This window comes from Macroventuria anomochaeta (assembly GCF_010093625.1).
Source record: "Macroventuria anomochaeta strain CBS 525.71 unplaced genomic scaffold BU25scaffold_14, whole genome shotgun sequence".
Lineage (NCBI taxonomy): Eukaryota > Fungi > Ascomycota > Dothideomycetes > Pleosporales > Didymellaceae > Macroventuria > Macroventuria anomochaeta.
This window is the reverse complement of record NW_022985375.1, coordinates 19,804-36,525: the sequence shown is the minus strand read 5'-3', so window position 1 is coordinate 36,525 and position 16,722 is coordinate 19,804. Positions and strand designations below refer to the sequence as shown.

The window sequence follows — 16,722 nt, the reverse complement described above, 5'->3', positions numbered from 1 at the left end:
CTTCGGGCATGGTGTAGGAGATGTTCGCGAAGTGCAGTCTTTGGGGGTCTTAAGGGAAGTTGTTTGTACGTGGAGCAGCTGATGTCTTTTACTAGGCTTGTCCCGCGAGATTCCAGGCAGTTGAAAAAACCCACCGCCGTCTACCTCCCGGTACGTACGTTTGGTGTTGGTTGGGTGACCACTTAGTTACCACTCTTCTCAGCCCGATTTTCATTCGACGTGATCCTGTTGACAGCCATTTTGCTTGCGACCAAGAACAGTGTGCCAGCAAGCATGCTCAGTCCAGTCCATATCTGCACATACAGGTAATGTCCATCGTTAGCCTGCACCAAAGCCCCTCCAAGGGGCGTTCCTGTCAGACATGCAAACCCAGCAACTGCAAACCCGATCCCCATTCTTGTCCCTCTTTTCTGCGGATCTGGTGTGAGAGTGGCCAAACTTGCGGGGAACAGACTTTGTATGCCAGCACTGAAGAATCCGAAAAACGCTGCAAAGATCCAGAGACCCATTTCTGAGCGTACTGCTGCCCAGGAGAAGACTATGATGGCGCCGTTGAACGATGACAACGCCATGATATTGACGGAGCCAAGACACCGATCGGCAATGATGTTAGGCAAGAGACGGCCAGGTACGCCGACGCCGTTCATGACGAGCAGGAGCGAGATTGACGTTCTATAGTCTGTGTGGAGGATGTCACGGGCATACAAGCCAATCTGTATTATGTCAGTGAACAGTTTACTTAGGAGATTTGGGTACTAACATAATAAAAAGGAAAGTACGCCCCCCAAAAAGCAAAGAACACCCCCACACAGAATAACCCGAACGGCAACTCTGCAAATGCAGACCAGTCCATCAGCGGCCCAGAGTTTCTCGGTGGCACCCTAGTCCGCAGTCCTATTGCAGCCGCCAGACCCAACACCGTCATCATGAGGCCTAAACATCTGACTGTCCAAGCAAAGCCAATGACAGGGAGGAGCTGCTGCACTATGACCGGCATGACAATACTACCCACTGTCGTTCCCGTAGCAGCTATACCCATAGCCAATGCTCTCCTCTTATCAAAATAAGTACTCAGCACACTCAACGTGCTAACAAATTGGCAGCCACCTCCAACACCCAGACACACTCCCTGCGTAAGCAATATCTGCCAATAAGCCCTAGTCAGACTCAACATAAAGACGCCGAGCAATTGCACAAGCAGTCCGAACCCGAAGACATGGTGAAAGTACCCAGCGTCCGTTGCGCGGCCAGCAAAGATGCCCAGGCTGAAGACAAGGAAGACTTGGATGCTGCCGATCCAGGACATTGTTGATGGGGTGGCGGAGAGCGTGGTAGCGTAGTAGGTTTGAAAGACGCCGAAGGATTGGATGAAGCCCCAGGAGTTGAAGAGGACGAAGAGTGCAAGGATTGAAGTGAGCCAGGCTTGGGTGCCGCCGTCTGGGGGCGGAGATGGAGGGCTAGGGGTGCAGTGGGCTTTTGATGTGAAGCGCTGTTTCGAGGTTTGAGTGACATCATCCGTGATCTCGTGTTGGTATGTTCCTGTGGTGAGCACTTGTTCGTGTTTATTCGCTCGTGGTCCTTCTACCAGGCCCTCGTACATTGCCATATGTACCATGGTGGTGGTTTGGAGATGTTACAGGGTTCAAGAATGCCGAACTTCCCTCATCTTTAAAGACAGACATCTTGTCTGCCGTATGCACCTTCCATCTGTACCCAACATTATGTGAGTGGTGGCGGCTGTGGTAATTCTCGGTGGGTTTTCGGTAGTTTTGTAAAAGATTGTCTGTTTACGGCGTATACATGATATGCCTCGCGAAATCGTCCGCTGAGCCTACTGCCAATACTCTTCTCAGATGACAGATCTATTGACGAGGTTGAATGAGAATCTTTAGTCGTTGGCGATGGTGTTGGCAGAGTCAAAGTCTGAACTTCGTCGTGGAAACCTTCCGAATACAGAGCGAAAAACGGTTCCGACGGAAAGAGCGTATTTCCGAGATCGTCCTTCGACCATCTCCTCTCACACGGCGCTGCACATCCCCCACAAAATGCATCCAAGGTCGTCAATATGTTTACCGAGCCAGACAATGCAAAGAGACGGAGCGCGTGCGACGAGTGTCGTGAGTCTCAAATCGCATTCGCAAAGCTGCCCTTAGCTGACGGGATGCAGGATTGCGAAAAGTGAAGTGTTCTGGTGTTTCCCCGTGCGATAACTGCCAGAACGATAATGTTGTTTGTACCTTCTCATGTCCACGTCCGGTTGGGAGACCTCGAAAGCGACCACGAGCGACCCTCATCAATGATGAAGACCTTGCTGCACAAAGACCGAGCGCGTCCGTAGTGACACCGGCTCTTACAGACGACTCTTTCGACCTCAGCGATGTCTTTCCTCAGGAGCAATCCTTGGACAGTCACAAATTCTTGTTGGCAGAAACGCCGGGTCAATGCTTATCCCATCACATATGCTAACGTGCTCTTTCCTGACAATTTGGCAGCATCGAATGTAGCAGACGCATCTACCATCAGGGACGCAACAATGAACACCTCCACCACACCTTGTTCATGTCTCTCGCTGGCGTATTTGGCCACATCGCAACTCCAGTGTTCTGTTGCAGGCAATGACCTACCTACAGCAATGGCAGATCTCAAAGCTGCACTTGCGTCGGCGAATGCAATCCTGAAGTGCCTACAATGCCCAAAGCAGATGGTTACGGCCATGCAAAACCTCCTCCAGGTTGGCAGTCTTTTGCTAACTCTTGTGGGCCGCATGCAAACTTTGCTTGCCCAAGTCGATGCTGGAGTCGACATCAATGTTGGAACACTGCAGGACCCTTCCGTCGTCATGAACGAACATCAATTCCGACTCTTCTTCCGTAAGACCTTGAAAGAGACGATTCTGGGCTCGCATATAGATACAGGCGACTCGACGCTTCTTGGCGTTATGCATCAATTCGAAGAGAGACAGCAAGACTGGCATGCAGATCCACAAATGTACGAACGCCAGGCGAAACTCTTTGGAAAACGGACAGCAACAAATTTTGCCCACGAATGTCAATCCAGGGTCTGCGGAAGGCTGATTGAGTTGCTCAAGGCATCCATCTCGTCCTTGGAGTTGTGAGACGAAGCTGAGTTGCCCCACGAATCGAGCCGATCCGAACATCGCACAACTACGGAAACTTTCGTCACCATGCCAAGTGCACCCCGTGGATCCCGAGTTTCGTGTTTACCCTCGACAATGTTCAAAAGCCGCTGATCCCATATCCGCTGCTTGGTTAGTTCCGTTTTCCACGTAAAGCGTTCACTTGTAGCACGGATACAGCCTTGCCGGCAACCGGAGAGGCTCTTGCTTGGTAACATGGTATCCAAGTTCGATCAAAGGGCGGCTACTGTGTCTACGGACCAATACCTTTCCACACGCGTGGACCATGTTGTCGTGGCCACACCGTCGACGTACCTACATTGATGGCCATAAGCCACGAAATGCACAAGAGCAACACATCCGTCCGTCAAAGTAAGACTGTAGTCGGAAGCTTCAGACGCTGCTTCTCGCAGGTGGCTGTCACTGTATATATATATGTGCAGGCCACGGACTTGACACAATGTTTACAGAACACACACGTATACTCGATTTCGGGCTTCTCACAATTCATTTCGACCATGCCAGGATTGCAGAGCAGCCAGGTGAAAAGAGAGCCAGCACGGACATTTCAATGCTCGTAGTGGGAGCTGGAATCGGAGGACTCACCTTCGCCATCGATACCTCTCGCAAGGGTCATGATGTGCGTGTAATCGAATGTTCACCCGAGGGACAATACTCTGGTCAGTAAATCAGCACGGAACCTTGCGCGCAATACTGACCATCTTTGTAGGAGAGATCATTATGATCATGAATCCAGCTCTTCATACTTCCAAGAAGTGGCCTGGCGTCATGGAGCGCGCCAGAGCAGCAGCATACTCTTCCATATTCGAATTGCGCAAATTCGATGGCACGCCCATCGAAACCCACGCACCCGGTGACGCAAAGAACCCATCTTTGGGCATCTACCGAAGGAAAACGGCACAACCTTCTTTACACCTACGCCAAGGATCTCGGCATACCCATCACCTTCGGAGCTCGAGCAACAGAATTCTTCGAGACCCCTGATCTCGGTGGCGTGACCCTCGAAAATGGGGACCAGCTCACGACAGACGTCGTTGCAGCTGACAGGGTCGGCTCAAAGTCACGTGCCATCATTGATGGCAACAGTGACGCACCGATCAGTCCAGGCTTCATCATGTACCGCGTTTCATTTTCAAGACTATAGACAGGTGTTGGGTTACAGGCGGCTTTTGATTATTTTGTAATAAAATACCGATATTGGATCAGAAGACCAAGAACCTCAACCAGCTCAAGGTCAGCTTCTCAATTAACTGAGGTTTGCTGTCACTCTGTCGTTACCTGCGTTAGCGCGAGAGCAATCCTTGTCCTAGTGTACCACTGGTCGTAAACAACAGTATACTCTGTACTACTCGTTGTTACCAGTTGCCACAGCCTCTGGCTAGACAACTATTACCTCAACTATTATGAAGGCTATTATTGCCTTGCCCAGATAGTCTACCCCTGACCACCCCAAGCTTTGCTTAGGTGACTGTCAACCCCTATAGACTCCCTGTACCTCTGCTCATCCCCGAGAACCAATCAAATAGTGTCTACGAGCTTTGCTTAAGGCACGACTTCAACACCCGCAACGCTGCAAATAAAGCACAGCAAGATCAGGCAACCAAGCGCAAGGCCCCAAAGAAGCCTCTTGTAAAAAAGCCTGCTCAAAAAGCACGTTTGGATGGTGCTGGAGGTGGTGTTGTTGATAGGTCACCCTCCCCAGTACTTCCCAGCACAAAGCTGTGCACTTGCGCACCACCAAGCTGAATAAAAAATGGCAGCAGCAGTAGTTTTGCATGACTTAGCAGGCTATTGCAGCCAATTCTTGTCAAGACTCAGGTCCGGCCCACTGAGCCAAGCAAGCCAAAAGGTATCACGGCTCACTCTAATGGTGAGCTCTAGCCGGAACAGTACTATATCATCAGCCAGGCCTGACAGTTGCCACAGCGTGTTCTCCAACACCTCTACCAAAGCTCAACTCACACGGCCGCGCAATTAGGAAACCACGCAAGTTTCAGTGACAGAATTGTTCAGCTATATCAATAAAGTACTCCACCAACAAATCTTGCGATAGCCACTTTTACATGTGGCTCTACAGCCTCATTTGTATGTGGTGTTGTGAAGAAGATTGCGTGCATTGACCGATCGCGTGCAGCCCGTGCACGGTCGCTGTAAGAAATCACCGACCTCATCTAGCGGCACTCGCATCAACGCCACACAGCATCCCATTGACAAGCCAGATCGAACGTCGAAGTCCCCCCTCTCGAGCGGCAAAAAAAGCCGGCTACAACGTCTAGAAACAGCCCCCAAAACACAAGCCTGTGGAGGTATCCAGGGGTTGAACAGCGCGTTGTAAATTGAGTGCAAGATATCTTGTAGACTTTTGAGAGCCTATGCGGCCAGAGTTACCTGCAAATACTGCTCAACTTACCCCCATAAATCTGGATGTCCTCGATTTTCCTGAGCCTCCATCATGGCCGAGCAGCTTCCTAGTGTGGCTCGAGCAGACGATGATGGTAACGGCCCAGCCAAGCGGACACGGCGGCCTGCCCTGTCTTGCGTCGAGTGCCGCATGCGCAAGGTCAAATGTGATCGCAAAGAGCCTTGTGGAGCATGCATCAAAATTAAATCAGAGAAATGCACTTACAGACCTGCTCGGGCTGGTATCAGAAAGAGCACGAAAAAGTCGCCCAGCAATGACCGAAGCTCGGCTCGGCCTTCACTGCAGCCATCTTGTGCGCCCAACGAATTTGATTTGATGGTCAATCGATACATTGCGCCAGGCATACTGGGCGAGCATGGACGACCGAAACTCAAGCCGTTGCCAGAGAAGAATTCGACGCTGGACGTAAATTCGCACGGAGATACCGGGGCATCATCGCTTGTAGCCATTCTGCTGAAAGAGAACGAACGCCTTCGGACAACCGTTAATAAGGGTGTAGCCCATGAAAGCATGACACGGACGATTTCAGACATAATCACTGACGTTCCTGGCACTTTTCAAAAGTCAAAATTCTTTGGTCAAAGCCACTGGATGAATGCTATGGAGCCTGTCAGTACCTCAGCTCGTGTCAAGGGTCGTAATTGAGTGAAGAGCTGACATCGAAATAGTACGAGGCTTTAGGAAACGCGAATACAATCGTGAACCCAGCTACAGACCGTGTGGAGGTCAACAAATCAACGGAGCTATATAAAACCGTCAATGAACTTAAGACCATAGGACGCATATTAAAGACAGCTCGTATGCTGCTACCGACCATCTCACCAGAAGCCCTGAACTCTCTCCCTTCCAAGGCTACCTGTGATTTGCTTGTCGAGGGATATCTTCGTACCTTTGAAGGTGTTTTTCGAGCGCTGCACGTTCCGTCTTTCCGCAAAGAGTACGAGGACTACTGGTCAGGCAGAGCACAAGGCAAACCATCTATCTTGCTTAAGATCATGCTTGTGTGTGCGATAGGGGTACCCTTCTACACTGGTGTTGACCAACCACGACTGAGAGGCACCTGCACCAAATGGATACAGGCGGCAGAGGCTTGGCTTGCTGCACCACACGCGAAATCGCGACTCAACATGGCTGGTCTCCAGATTCAAATCCTAGTCCTGCTTGCAAAACAAGTTTGTAACAGCGAAGGCGACCACATCTGGATTCCTGCCGGCTCGCTCCTGAGGACTGCCATGTACCTTGGACTACACAGAGATCCATCATACTTCGGCAAGATCAACACATTCCATGCGGAGATGCGCAGGAGACTATGGGCAACGGTTTTGGAACTCACGGTACAGAGTAGCATGGACATGGGCATGTCGCCTCTGGTGTCTGTACAGGACTATGACACAAAACCACCTTCCAACGTCAATGACGACGACCTCCACGAGCAGGACGACTCGCCAATCAACGTCAGACCACTTGATGAATACACCGACTGCAGCATACAGATTGCTTTTGCAGAGTCAATACCCATACGCCTAGAGATCATCCGCCTCATCAATAACCTACGCTTCGACCTATCGTATCCTGAATGCGTCCGGCTCGGCAAAGAGCTCACACAGCTCTGCCACTCAAAAACTCACTTCCTCAAAGAAGCCCTCAAGAACGGCGCCAGCATCACGCCTTTCCAGATCAAACTTCTCGACTCGCTCGTCCGGCGCTTCATTCTCGGCCTCCACCGCCCGTACTTCGTCAAAGCGAAGGACAACCCCGAGTACCATTTCTCTCGCAAAATCTGTCTGGACGCCTCCTTGGCTATTTTCGCACCCGCAACTGCGCCGGTCGCGGGTAGGAACGATGACTGGACACTAGTGACCTACCGCGCAGTCGGCTTCTTTAAAGCGCTCATCCTCTACGCCACGTCGACGATCTACTACGAGCTCAACACGCAGATCGAGGAGCATCGCGATACGCTCGCTCAAACCGCCCCGCTCGTCTCGAGTACCTCTACGGTCCGGACATTCGCACTACCCCCGCAGTCGCAAACCCTGTACAATGCTTTGATCTCTGCTTACCGCATAGCGGTGTCGCGCATACGCAATGGCGAAACCAACGCCAAAGGGGTTATCTTCTTTGCCTGTGCGACAGCACGTATCGATGCGCTCGTCGCTGGCACCGACCCTGAGGCTGCAGTGCTCGAAGCTGCTAAGACGGGTATCGCAGAGATGCGCCGGATCATGGCAGAGGTCTACGAGCAGGAGCACGGCGAGCCTATCGACCTGACTACCTCCAGGCAGTCGGTTCCGGATAAGAACCACGGTAGAGGCGAGGGTGCAGATGATGTCACGGGGCAGGGGATACCTACGGGCACGGGAGCGAATACGGAGGCAATCTTTGGCGGTTTGGGGTCACATAGTGGAGTGGACGTCAACACAGCATTCAGCAGCGGCTTTGATGCCGGTGGTATGGACGCGCAGCCGATTCTGCAGAGCGATACGATGGACTTTGACTACACGTTTCTCGCAGACCCGGAATGGTTCTTCGATTCCAGTCGGGCGGGCATGAGTAGTAGCATGGACTTTGGCCGCTTCTGAAAGCTTGTGACTACCTCCCGGATGACACTTTCAACATTACGCTGGAACTGCAGTTCTTGACAAGATGTCTCAGCCGTACAAGTCATGTGCATCATTTAGAGAGGAAAAAACCCCCTTGCCCTGTCTAAATATCTACTGTGACATGTTAGAGAGGTGACTGGGACAGTTTCCGAGTTTTGGCGCAACTGACGTAGCAGCAGAATGGCATGCATACAAGACCTAAGTCTATAGGGGTAGCCAACATGATCAATCATCCTCGGGCCGAGCTTGGGCCCGCAATCACAGCCCGTACTCGAATGTCATCTTTTCGTCTCCCTCTCTTCCGCCCAAAGTGGCTTCGTCAAGCCAGTCTGCCAGTGCTTTGAAGCGCCCGCTTTTCTTGATTATAGCGGTCAAGTTCTTGACCCACGGATGAGCCTGCGCGAGCGGCCCCGTGCCCTCGTTCTTCTCGTTTTCGCGCTCCTCGTGGTCCCACTCATGAACAACCACTCTCCTTCTCGCGTTCTCGGCGCTTAGATTCCAGAGGAACAAAACGTAGCCAAGAGCCGCAAGTGCGACAGACACGAGTGTCCAGAAGAACGGCACTATGTACCCGCTCTCCGCATACTCTGGCTTGAACAGGAACGCGGAAAGCACGCCGGCGAGATTGCCCCACCCGTTGATCCCCAGCATCAGCGCTCTCTTCCCCGGACTCGGCGTGTTCCCGCTGATCCACGCCACGGTAAGCGGAGATGCTATGTACGCGCCACTGATCAGCACGTTGAGAGAGATGTACCGCGGTATCGCCCAGCTCGTTGGCAGGACGACGACGAGACTCAGGCCCGCCACCATGATCGCCAACCCGAGCAGTATCGGCCGCAAGCGCGTGCGGTGCCGGTCGCTGTACGAAGCAAACAGGTAGAGTGTAATTGCGCCGCAGAGGTGCGGGGGCGCGGAAAGCAGGTTGACGAGCGAGGGGGAGGCTTTGTTGCCAGCCAGGGGCGCGAGCACGAGCGGGAGGAAGACGGAGAAGGCGTAGACGGGGATGGCGGAGAGGATGTTGCAGGCGAGCAGATGCCAGATGAGCGGCGATGAGAGCGCGGAGAGGATGTCGCGAGGTGTGAGGCCACGGTCGTCGAGGGTTGCGCGCCTTGAGCTGGGAGAGGCGGGCGTGGGGTTTAGCAGGCCGCGGGATTCTTCGTCGACGGTGGAGGTTGGGGAGAACGAGTTGGAGTGGCGGTGTTTGGTGGACGTGGTCGAGCGTTCTTGTGCGGCGCGGTCTTTGACTACGCGTGCAGAAGCGTACTGCCGCTCTCTGGGGGTGAGGAACCATGCTGTCTCGACGCTGTGAGGGAGCCAGGCGTATCCCACCAGCGCGACTACGACTGTCAGGCTGCCCTCGAGCAGGAACAGGGCCTGCCAGGAATGCCATCGGCCCTGGACGTCTGGATTATCGCCATGCCGGTCGGGAAAGCGGCTGAAGACGAAGTAGCTGATGATGCCGCCGAGCGCGCCGCCGACCGCTGCTTGGCCGTAGAAGAGTGACAGCCGGCGGCCGAACTCAAAGCGTGTGTAGAAGAGGGAGAGGTAGGATACGGTAACAGGGTAGAAGCCGGCTCTTCAGTGTCAGCACCCAAAGGAAAGGAACGGCACGGCACGGCACGGCAAGCAGACATACCTTCCAAACACCCAATGACAATCCTCAGCGTATACAACTGCCACTTCTCCTTCACCCACACATGCAGCATAGTGCTCAGTCCCCACAGCAGCATGCACGTCGGCACCCAGGCGACCATGCCATACTTGCGTCCCAGCGCGGCGCCGGCCGGCTGGAGGGTAACGAAGAAGGCGAAGAAGAGAGCTACGGCGGTGTTGAGGTCGCCCTTCTGGAGCCCAATGTCGGTGGTGAAGTGTGCCGACTCTGCATTGCCTATCTGCATCTTGCATCGGCATGGTTGAGCGAGGTTGAGAGAGAAGCGGAGCTTACATTGGACTTATCCAGCGAGTTGAAAAGGAACAACAGCGCAAGGAAGGGCAGGAGGAGGGTGTCGATCTTCAACAGCGTTCTCTTGTGCAGGCGTGAAGTCGTGGCAGGGTGCCCATCGTCGTCGTTGTCCAGCATGGTGCGCGCTGGAGCTCGAGTTGCGGAGCTGCGGGAGAGCTCGTGTTGCTCGACCATGGCGGAGGAATGCGCCAAGACCAGTCAGTTTCGGTGGGGTGCATCACAGGGCAAGCGATAGCGCATGACCTTCCCTTCGAACATCAATCGTGAGAAGCATGGCGCGCTTTGATGTTAGTGAACTACGCGTACGTGATCTCGGTTGTCAGACTGGTTGTGCAGCTGGACCCCGGTGTTTTGGACCCTGCAACGGCCGAATGACGTGATTGGCGCAGGGTGCCGGTAGAGGCTCTCTCTCATGTTGCAGGAAAAGCAGAAGTCTACAGACCATAACTTCGTCATAGGCCGTTCAAAGCACATCTGCTTGTTGCCCGTGAGCTAGTAGGTCAGAAGAGGACTGCAATGTATTTTGCATCTGTGAGACAATACCCTGAGATGATCTGTTAAGACCTCCTGCTCTATGGTGAGAGTCGACAACGGTAGCTGCTGCGTCCGGCCTTTCTTCAACATGAGAGAGCTAGTGGTTCAGTCAACACCACTCGACACTCTAAAAATGTATGGATCACAGTAATGAATTAACGGAAGAGGAACAAAGCGAGGATCGGTTCAGGCAATGGCTTGAAAGGCATTCATTCTGTGCTTCTCCGGACAGCTCTTTACCCATCTTTTAAGTCTTCGTGACTAAGTACTACCGATCTATATGGAGACAATCTTATCTATCAATGTACGATAGTATGATAGACGCTACTGCTATTACGTAGCACGTAGCCTGGCCAACGTTCTCTCCATGTGATGATTCTAACATTGATGCTCTCCCCGCGTCTCGGCTATCTGCAGTGGTTGTAGAAGTACACCACTTGTTCACTCCCGACTTGCTCGTCGGTGCTTCGGACCGAGGGACGAGCTTGATCGACTCATTCAGGACGTGTCTGGTGTGCTAGAGATACACGCCAAGTCTGCAGAACGAATAGTCATTGCGATAGCGGGCGTTCCTAGAGTATGCAATGGCTTGCAAATCATTGCTGGTGATGGCATCTGATCCTTGGAGCGTCGTCGCGGTGATGGAAGCAGGTTTGTGCTATTTATTGGGTGTTTCGTTGAAAATCTCCCTTGCGCAACAAGGTCATGTCGCGATGCCGGACTCGGGGGCGGGCGTGATAACAATTCTTGGATAGTTGGAACGTGGGAAGCTGGTCCGACGAGGAGAGAATTGCTGGTCATAGCTCTTCTCTTCGATGTTCAGAAGCATCGAGAGCAGGCTCATTATGCCCATGCCAGGGACCAGGCTTGGTGAAGAGAAGCGTTGCTCGAGAGGGTCGACCGGTTGAGTCTGGGTGTTGATGCGGAGACGGCGGTTGGGGTGAGGCATGGTGTCGACGTGAACGCGGAGAATTGTAGTTGTGTTGATCGTTGGTGGTAAAGTGGAATTAGGTGTTGTGTATTATGTAGGATACTGCTTCGTACGAGTCTCGCTGCTGTCGTCGAAACCCGGCGATACCGAGGGGGTCGTCCTCAGTATATACCTCATCCCACACTCCTCGGTACTCGCGATGGGCCGCCAGATTGTTAGGGTACGATATGCGTTATACGACTAGCTGGTCGGGTGTGATCGTGGGTTCGCATGATGCTCCTGCACGCTTCCCCCTTGCGCAGCGTGCGCGGTCTGACCAATGAGAATGCTCGCCGAAGATGAAGCGCGCACGGGCCGGCGGACAAAAAAGTCACTAGCGCTCCCGTTCAGGGTTGGTTTAGGGCTGGCTCGGATGACGGTCGGAACAAGAGAAATGAAGAGAGAGGCACGGACGGAGTGTCGGTGAGGATGATGGATTTAGGAGGGCGATCGGTCAGCGGGGTTTGGTCATCCGGACCAGAATGTGGAAGAAAAGTGAGAAGAAAGTTTTGGTGGTGCCGGGCAGATCCGCCCGGGCTCAGGGGTCTGCGAGTCGGTAGTTCGTGAGCATCAAGTTGAAACCCTCTCGATCATTTTGTGTGATGTTTGTGCTGTGCTGAAACACACGGGTGTAGCTTGTGCTGACCTGCCTGATAGGGCAAGATTGTATGTGGGGCTCTTGATTGCAGTGGATGCCCAAGCTGAAGCTCCATACAAGCGAGGCGCATTCACGATGAGCATCCACAGCCCGGCTTGGCATGATGCTTGAGGTCATGGTAAGCATTCGCAACGATCGTCTCGACCGACTCAGGCATGAGTTCGAGGAGCTCGTTACTGCTGCGCAGTTCGAACGGCTCGGTAGCACCCAGCTGCTCATCGTACAGAATGCTGCGTTCCAGCAGGAACATGCCAGAGTCAAGGTAGCTGCGCTGAATGCGTGTTTCACCTTCTTTGATACAGTCTTCAACGTCGTAGTTGCCGACCGTGAACTCTCGCTGGGTGGTCTTTTCGGCGCTTCGCAGGATCTCGTTACAGATGTAAGGACGCCTGCTGCGTAGATGTACTGGTTCTTGACTTGTTCCCAATGGGCGATTACGCGCGCAACGACTTGTCCAACCCGCTGTAGACTCGAAGCGGCGAAAGTTTCGGTGCCAATGCCGTGGATGGTCGCGCTGTGCCATTCCATGTCGAGGCCCAGGTTGCCGCTGATGAGACCAGTATCGAGAGTGTATCCTGTCGCAACACCGACCCACTCAAAGTCTGCACTACTCGAGGAGGCTGTTCACAGATGTTCAATGACCTTGGCGCGGCCTGCAGACTTCAAGATGCGTTTCGATATCCCCTTTTGGAGCGTATCGTGACCAAACTCGTGGGGCATGAAGCGCCGCGCACCTGCCGCGATCGCCGCATCTATGATCCTGATCTGCTGGTCTGAGTCTCCTCCAGCTGTGGTGCTGATGACCAAGTCTTGCCCGGTGATTGCAGATTTGAGTGAAGCTGGCGAGAAGTCAGACTTCCGGTGCTTGACTGCATTGGCGGGTAGATGTGGTGGCAAACGCAGCCATTGCGAAGGATTTGTGAGGACTGACATCTGTAGGTTTGGATGAGATCGGCTCCCGTCAGGAGGTATAAGAGCGTTGATGATGCTCAGACATAGCTCCCAGTTCTGCGCATGTTAGCCGTCTCTTCACTCCAGACCATGGTTCCACCTTACACCAATGATCATAACCTTCTCGATCGCCATGCTGTAACAGTCAGTCTAAGTATTTGTTGCTGGTGTTCCGTGTGTACTGAGACGACCTTATATAGAGCTTGCCTGTCGTCCGGCGGCTTACAGGAAAGCTAGGACGTGTTGCAGTCAATGTGAGAGTGAGGGGTTAGTCGTTGATCAAAACAGCTGCAATTTGCAGAGAAGTCTATGCACTTTGCGTGATGCGTCTATACCGTACTGGCACTTCTTGCACCATCATATCTTGTTGTAGCTCGCTTGCTATTACTGTGTGAAGGCTGTGTGAAGGCTGTGTGAAGGCTGGTAGCCACAGATAGAGTTAGAGTGGCAGGCCAAGTCGCAGAGCAGTGGGGATGTGAAACAGTATCACCAGTGATATCAAACTTAGTATCTGGACATATTGTTGTGCATGATCCTGTGGTGGTGTCGAGGTGTGGGGAGTTGGGGTTTGGCGGCGATATCAACGCCAAGCGCACGTGACGGCGCGGGCGGCTCTTTCCGTATCGATGGCAGCTCAGCAAGAGCTTTTGGCTCACCACCACCGTCGACCTCCACCCGCAACCCCATCACCGCGCATCTCCCCGGGCCGCATACATTCCTCCAGTGCGTCAATTCCGCTCCCGCAGGCTCGTCCGCAGCAATTGGCCCCTCCGCGCCCGCGCACCGCTGACCGCAGACTCGCAGACCGCCCACGATGAACACTACTCGCTTCCTCCGCCCCTTCGCCAGGGCCGCCTTCCGCGCGCCCACTGCCGTCCGCCCTGCTGTCATGGCCCGCCCCGCGCTTGCCAGCCAGCAGCAGAAGAAGACCCCCGAGGTCGGTGCCCAGCAGATGGTACACAATGAGCACCCAGGAAGGAGCGACCGGCGACTGACAACAAGCAGACCATCCTCAAGTCGGCCATGCCCCAGCTGATCCCCTTCTTCTTCGTCAACGAGACCACCGTGGCGTTCGTCCTGCTCCCCACCCTCATCTACATCTTCTCCAAGTACATCCTGCCCCAGCGCGTTCGCCTGTTCGCCGCCCGTCTGTTCATTAGCAAGTTGTAAGCGGGTATCGAAACGAAGTAAAGATAGCGAGGAGGAGATGTGTACAAATAGTCGACATGTGCTCATAGACAATCGAATGGCATGAGGCCTTACACGGAGAACAATGTCTTGGCAGCGATTGCGGCAGAACACGCATCTATGGGGCTGTCATCAGATCTATCTCATGTGCTAATCACGGGTAGAAAAACATCGAATTGATCACCAAAGTTCCACAAGCGCTTCCCTAGGCTCTACCAAGCACCGCCGGTAAATGACGCCCACCGTCGATCGACCACCAAGGACACCTAGGGCGCCATCGAACAGCCACCACTGTGATTAAACTATCACAGACTTGTAACAGCGGATATTGGCTAACGGGCACCGACCAAGTTGAATGTGGGAAGGAAGCTGCCTGGCGACGTATCAGTCGAGAATTTGCCATCGCCCGTTGACACCGAACGATTTCCCTGTGTATCGAGCGGACCTTCAGCACTCTGCAATTCCTAAGTCTCAGCAACACCAGCCATCGCGTAACTAGTCGACATATTGTTAGGAAACCATTCCTCCCAGGCCTCCTGATCGCCTCCCTCGCATGACACGCCTCTTCAATCTGACTAACAACTGCATTTACCTCCCTGCCAACGAAGGAGTGCGCAGTCCTTGAACTCGTAAGCCTACTTCGGTACATCGGCTGCCGGCTGAGCTTGCACGAGCCTCAACAGTCTCTTGACCAGCGCTATACGCTCTTCTCCATCTGCGAGCCACCTGTAATCGTCCAGCCAGTTGTGGAGGTAGTCCATGCTGACTTCGAGTGTGTCCAGATTGTCGGATGTCTCGATCTCGAGATTGTCTTTGTGGATGTGGCTGAGGGAGATGGGAACTGTATGGCTTTCTTCACGCGGGCGTTGAGAGGTGGATGCTCTGGGTAGTCCCAGGCTGACCTCTTTTAGGGAAGGCTGGAAATCGTCAGGTTACCCACGTCGGCATTAACGTCGTTGACTTCGTGGGTACCGGAGGTGGACTTGTGGGCCGCCGTGGAGGTAATCGCGACACTGGAGGTGGGGATGGGTGTAACGATGGCAAGCGCGGCGAGGGCGCCAGCGACCTCCAGATGCGCAGAGAGAGGTGCGGAGGTTGTTGAACATGTGTCGACAGCAGTGCTGTCGACAGCGTTGGGGGTGCCGTTGTTGGGAGAGGCGCTCCCATTGTGATGGCTGCCATGGCAGCAGTGAGGAAGAAGGTGAGGAGCCTCATGGTGTATCATGTGTGATGATGTGATAGTAGTTTTACGAAGTTGGTGAAGGAACACTGAGCCTGTAGGTAGTCGAGATGCGTACTGACCCTCGAGGCCGTTTGTTGGTAGGATACATTCTGCATGTTCATGCGGATTGAAAAACCAAGATACTGGGCTGTGGAGACATTCACTCATTTACGTCGATGCCTTCGAGGTACCATTGCAAGAACGCACAGCCACGCATGTTAAAAAGGGGACAATCCGAACCTTCAAGATCGAGCACGCGCTGCGCAGTCGGAGCGTGAACTGAAGGGCTGACGTCCGAACTTGAAGGTATCCGCACGACCGTAAGTTGACTGCTCAAATCTTCGGAACCACGGACGGTTCTTCGCGTATGTGACGACTTTCTGAAGCTTCACTATGGAGCTGTCAGTCTATCACATAGGGAGTGCATGCAATATTCAAGCACCTGAGCGATTGGTCAGCTTGGAGAAAAGAGTGTCGGGCTGCTGATAGTGTTCCCTGATACGGCCCAATTTAAGTTTGGTCGGCCCAGCCAAGTGAACATCCATTCTCAAAATGTTCACCGCCGCTTGCAGATGTTCGTGGCTTTGGCGGCGACGGTGCAGTCGAGGTCGCTCGTCCATCGTGCGCTGACGATGGCTGGTGTGAAGATGGCAGGAAGATCATCGTGAGTTTCATGGTAATTGTGGTTGTGGCGTTTTGGTGATGGGAGATGCTTCTGGGGCGCGCTCAGCTTTTACTGTGCCTTGGTATGTCAATAATAAAGGCCGACCTTACTATGTGGTGCGCAGCTATGCGCTGAGTGATTGTGAACGCGCGGCTTTCACTGTACAAATATTGTTTGCTAGATACTGAATTTCCACCGCGTCATTAAAAGGATTCTCGAATCATACTTCCTCTACCTCACCCTACAGACATCAACTTCGACTTTCGACTTCGACCTTGCGACCGAATTTTAGAATTGTTCAACCTTCCATCCAACATGAACTCCTGCACATCACTTCATTCATGGCTACTGCAGCTCTCCTAGCAAATCCAGCTCTTGCATGGGGTGTTCCTT

At 53.3% G+C, this 16,722-nt stretch overlaps 8 protein-coding genes across 8 annotated transcripts; 4 read left to right on the top strand and 4 right to left on the bottom strand.

Moving 5' to 3' along the window:
* Positions 1 to 179: 179 nt before the first annotated feature.
* On the bottom strand, positions 180 to 1,892 carry BU25DRAFT_448038 (MFS general substrate transporter; the record flags this gene model as incomplete). Its single annotated transcript, XM_033709577.1, has 2 exons — positions 761 to 1,892; positions 180 to 713 (listed from the first exon to the last, which is right to left on the bottom strand). The coding sequence occupies exons 1-2, from the start codon at positions 1,613 to 1,615 to the stop codon at positions 183 to 185; spliced, it is 1,386 nt and encodes a 461-aa protein (XP_033562221.1). The 5' UTR covers positions 1,616 to 1,892.
* A 402-nt stretch (positions 1,893 to 2,294) lies between these two features.
* BU25DRAFT_38558 (uncharacterized protein) lies at positions 2,295 to 3,356 on the top strand. The gene has a single exon (XM_033704369.1). The coding sequence runs from the start codon at positions 2,378 to 2,380 to the stop codon at positions 3,113 to 3,115; it is 738 nt and encodes a 245-aa protein (XP_033562220.1). The 5' UTR covers positions 2,295 to 2,377; the 3' UTR covers positions 3,116 to 3,356.
* Positions 3,357 to 4,286, top strand: BU25DRAFT_38559 (uncharacterized protein). Its single transcript, XM_033704370.1, has 2 exons — positions 3,357 to 3,816; positions 3,867 to 4,286. Exons 1-2 carry the CDS (start codon positions 3,597 to 3,599, stop codon positions 4,139 to 4,141), a joined length of 495 nt encoding a protein of 164 aa, XP_033562219.1. The 5' UTR covers positions 3,357 to 3,596; the 3' UTR covers positions 4,142 to 4,286.
* Positions 4,287 to 6,177: 1,891 nt separating this feature from the next.
* On the top strand, positions 6,178 to 8,480 carry BU25DRAFT_410150 (uncharacterized protein). The gene is made up of 2 exons (XM_033706215.1): positions 6,178 to 8,293; positions 8,349 to 8,480. The coding sequence occupies exon 1, from the start codon at positions 6,380 to 6,382 to the stop codon at positions 8,156 to 8,158; it is 1,779 nt and encodes a 592-aa protein (XP_033562218.1). The 5' UTR covers positions 6,178 to 6,379; the 3' UTR covers positions 8,159 to 8,293; positions 8,349 to 8,480.
* On the bottom strand, positions 8,438 to 10,259 carry BU25DRAFT_340127 (MFS general substrate transporter; the record flags this gene model as incomplete). The annotated part of the gene is made up of 3 exons (XM_033702797.1): positions 8,438 to 9,753; positions 9,816 to 10,071; positions 10,125 to 10,259. The coding sequence occupies 3 exons, from the start codon at positions 10,257 to 10,259 to the stop codon at positions 8,438 to 8,440; spliced, it is 1,707 nt and encodes a 568-aa protein (XP_033562217.1).
* Positions 10,260 to 12,231: 1,972 nt separating this feature from the next.
* On the bottom strand, positions 12,232 to 13,390 carry BU25DRAFT_439535 (isoflavone reductase family protein; the record flags this gene model as incomplete). Its single annotated transcript, XM_033709107.1, has 4 exons — positions 12,232 to 12,650; positions 12,680 to 12,898; positions 12,947 to 13,312; positions 13,361 to 13,390. The coding sequence occupies 4 exons, from the start codon at positions 13,388 to 13,390 to the stop codon at positions 12,375 to 12,377; spliced, it is 891 nt and encodes a 296-aa protein (XP_033562216.1). The 3' UTR covers positions 12,232 to 12,374.
* A 533-nt stretch (positions 13,391 to 13,923) lies between these two features.
* BU25DRAFT_410147 (uncharacterized protein) lies at positions 13,924 to 14,798 on the top strand. Its single transcript, XM_033706214.1, has 3 exons — positions 13,924 to 13,978; positions 14,060 to 14,210; positions 14,261 to 14,798. The coding sequence occupies exons 2-3, from the start codon at positions 14,070 to 14,072 to the stop codon at positions 14,423 to 14,425; spliced, it is 306 nt and encodes a 101-aa protein (XP_033562215.1). The 5' UTR covers positions 13,924 to 13,978; positions 14,060 to 14,069; the 3' UTR covers positions 14,426 to 14,798.
* Positions 14,799 to 15,350: 552 nt separating this feature from the next.
* On the bottom strand, positions 15,351 to 16,372 carry BU25DRAFT_448033 (uncharacterized protein; the record flags this gene model as incomplete). Its single annotated transcript, XM_033709576.1, has 4 exons — positions 16,108 to 16,372; positions 15,958 to 16,056; positions 15,742 to 15,813; positions 15,351 to 15,712 (listed from the first exon to the last, which is right to left on the bottom strand). The coding sequence occupies exons 1-4, from the start codon at positions 16,283 to 16,285 to the stop codon at positions 15,351 to 15,353; spliced, it is 711 nt and encodes a 236-aa protein (XP_033562214.1). The 5' UTR covers positions 16,286 to 16,372.
* Positions 16,373 to 16,722: the final 350 nt, after the last annotated feature.

Bases quoted from the DNA above. Each gene is read 5' to 3' on its own strand.
- BU25DRAFT_38558 (XM_033704369.1), top strand. From the start codon at position 2,378: ATGTCTTTCCTCAGGAGCAATCCTTGGACAGTCACAAATTCTTGTTGG.
- BU25DRAFT_38559 (XM_033704370.1), top strand. From the start codon at position 3,597: ATGTTTACAGAACACACACGTATACTCGATTTCGGGCTTCTCACAATT. The intron at 3,817-3,866 runs GTCAGTAAATCA...CCATCTTTGTAG, and splicing joins ACCCGAGGGACAATACTCTG to GAGAGATCATTATGATCATG.
- BU25DRAFT_410150 (XM_033706215.1), top strand. From the start codon at position 6,380: ATGCTGCTACCGACCATCTCACCAGAAGCCCTGAACTCTCTCCCTTCC.
- BU25DRAFT_410147 (XM_033706214.1), top strand. From the start codon at position 14,070: ATGAACACTACTCGCTTCCTCCGCCCCTTCGCCAGGGCCGCCTTCCGC. The intron at 14,211-14,260 runs GTACACAATGAG...GACAACAAGCAG, and splicing joins AGGTCGGTGCCCAGCAGATG to ACCATCCTCAAGTCGGCCAT.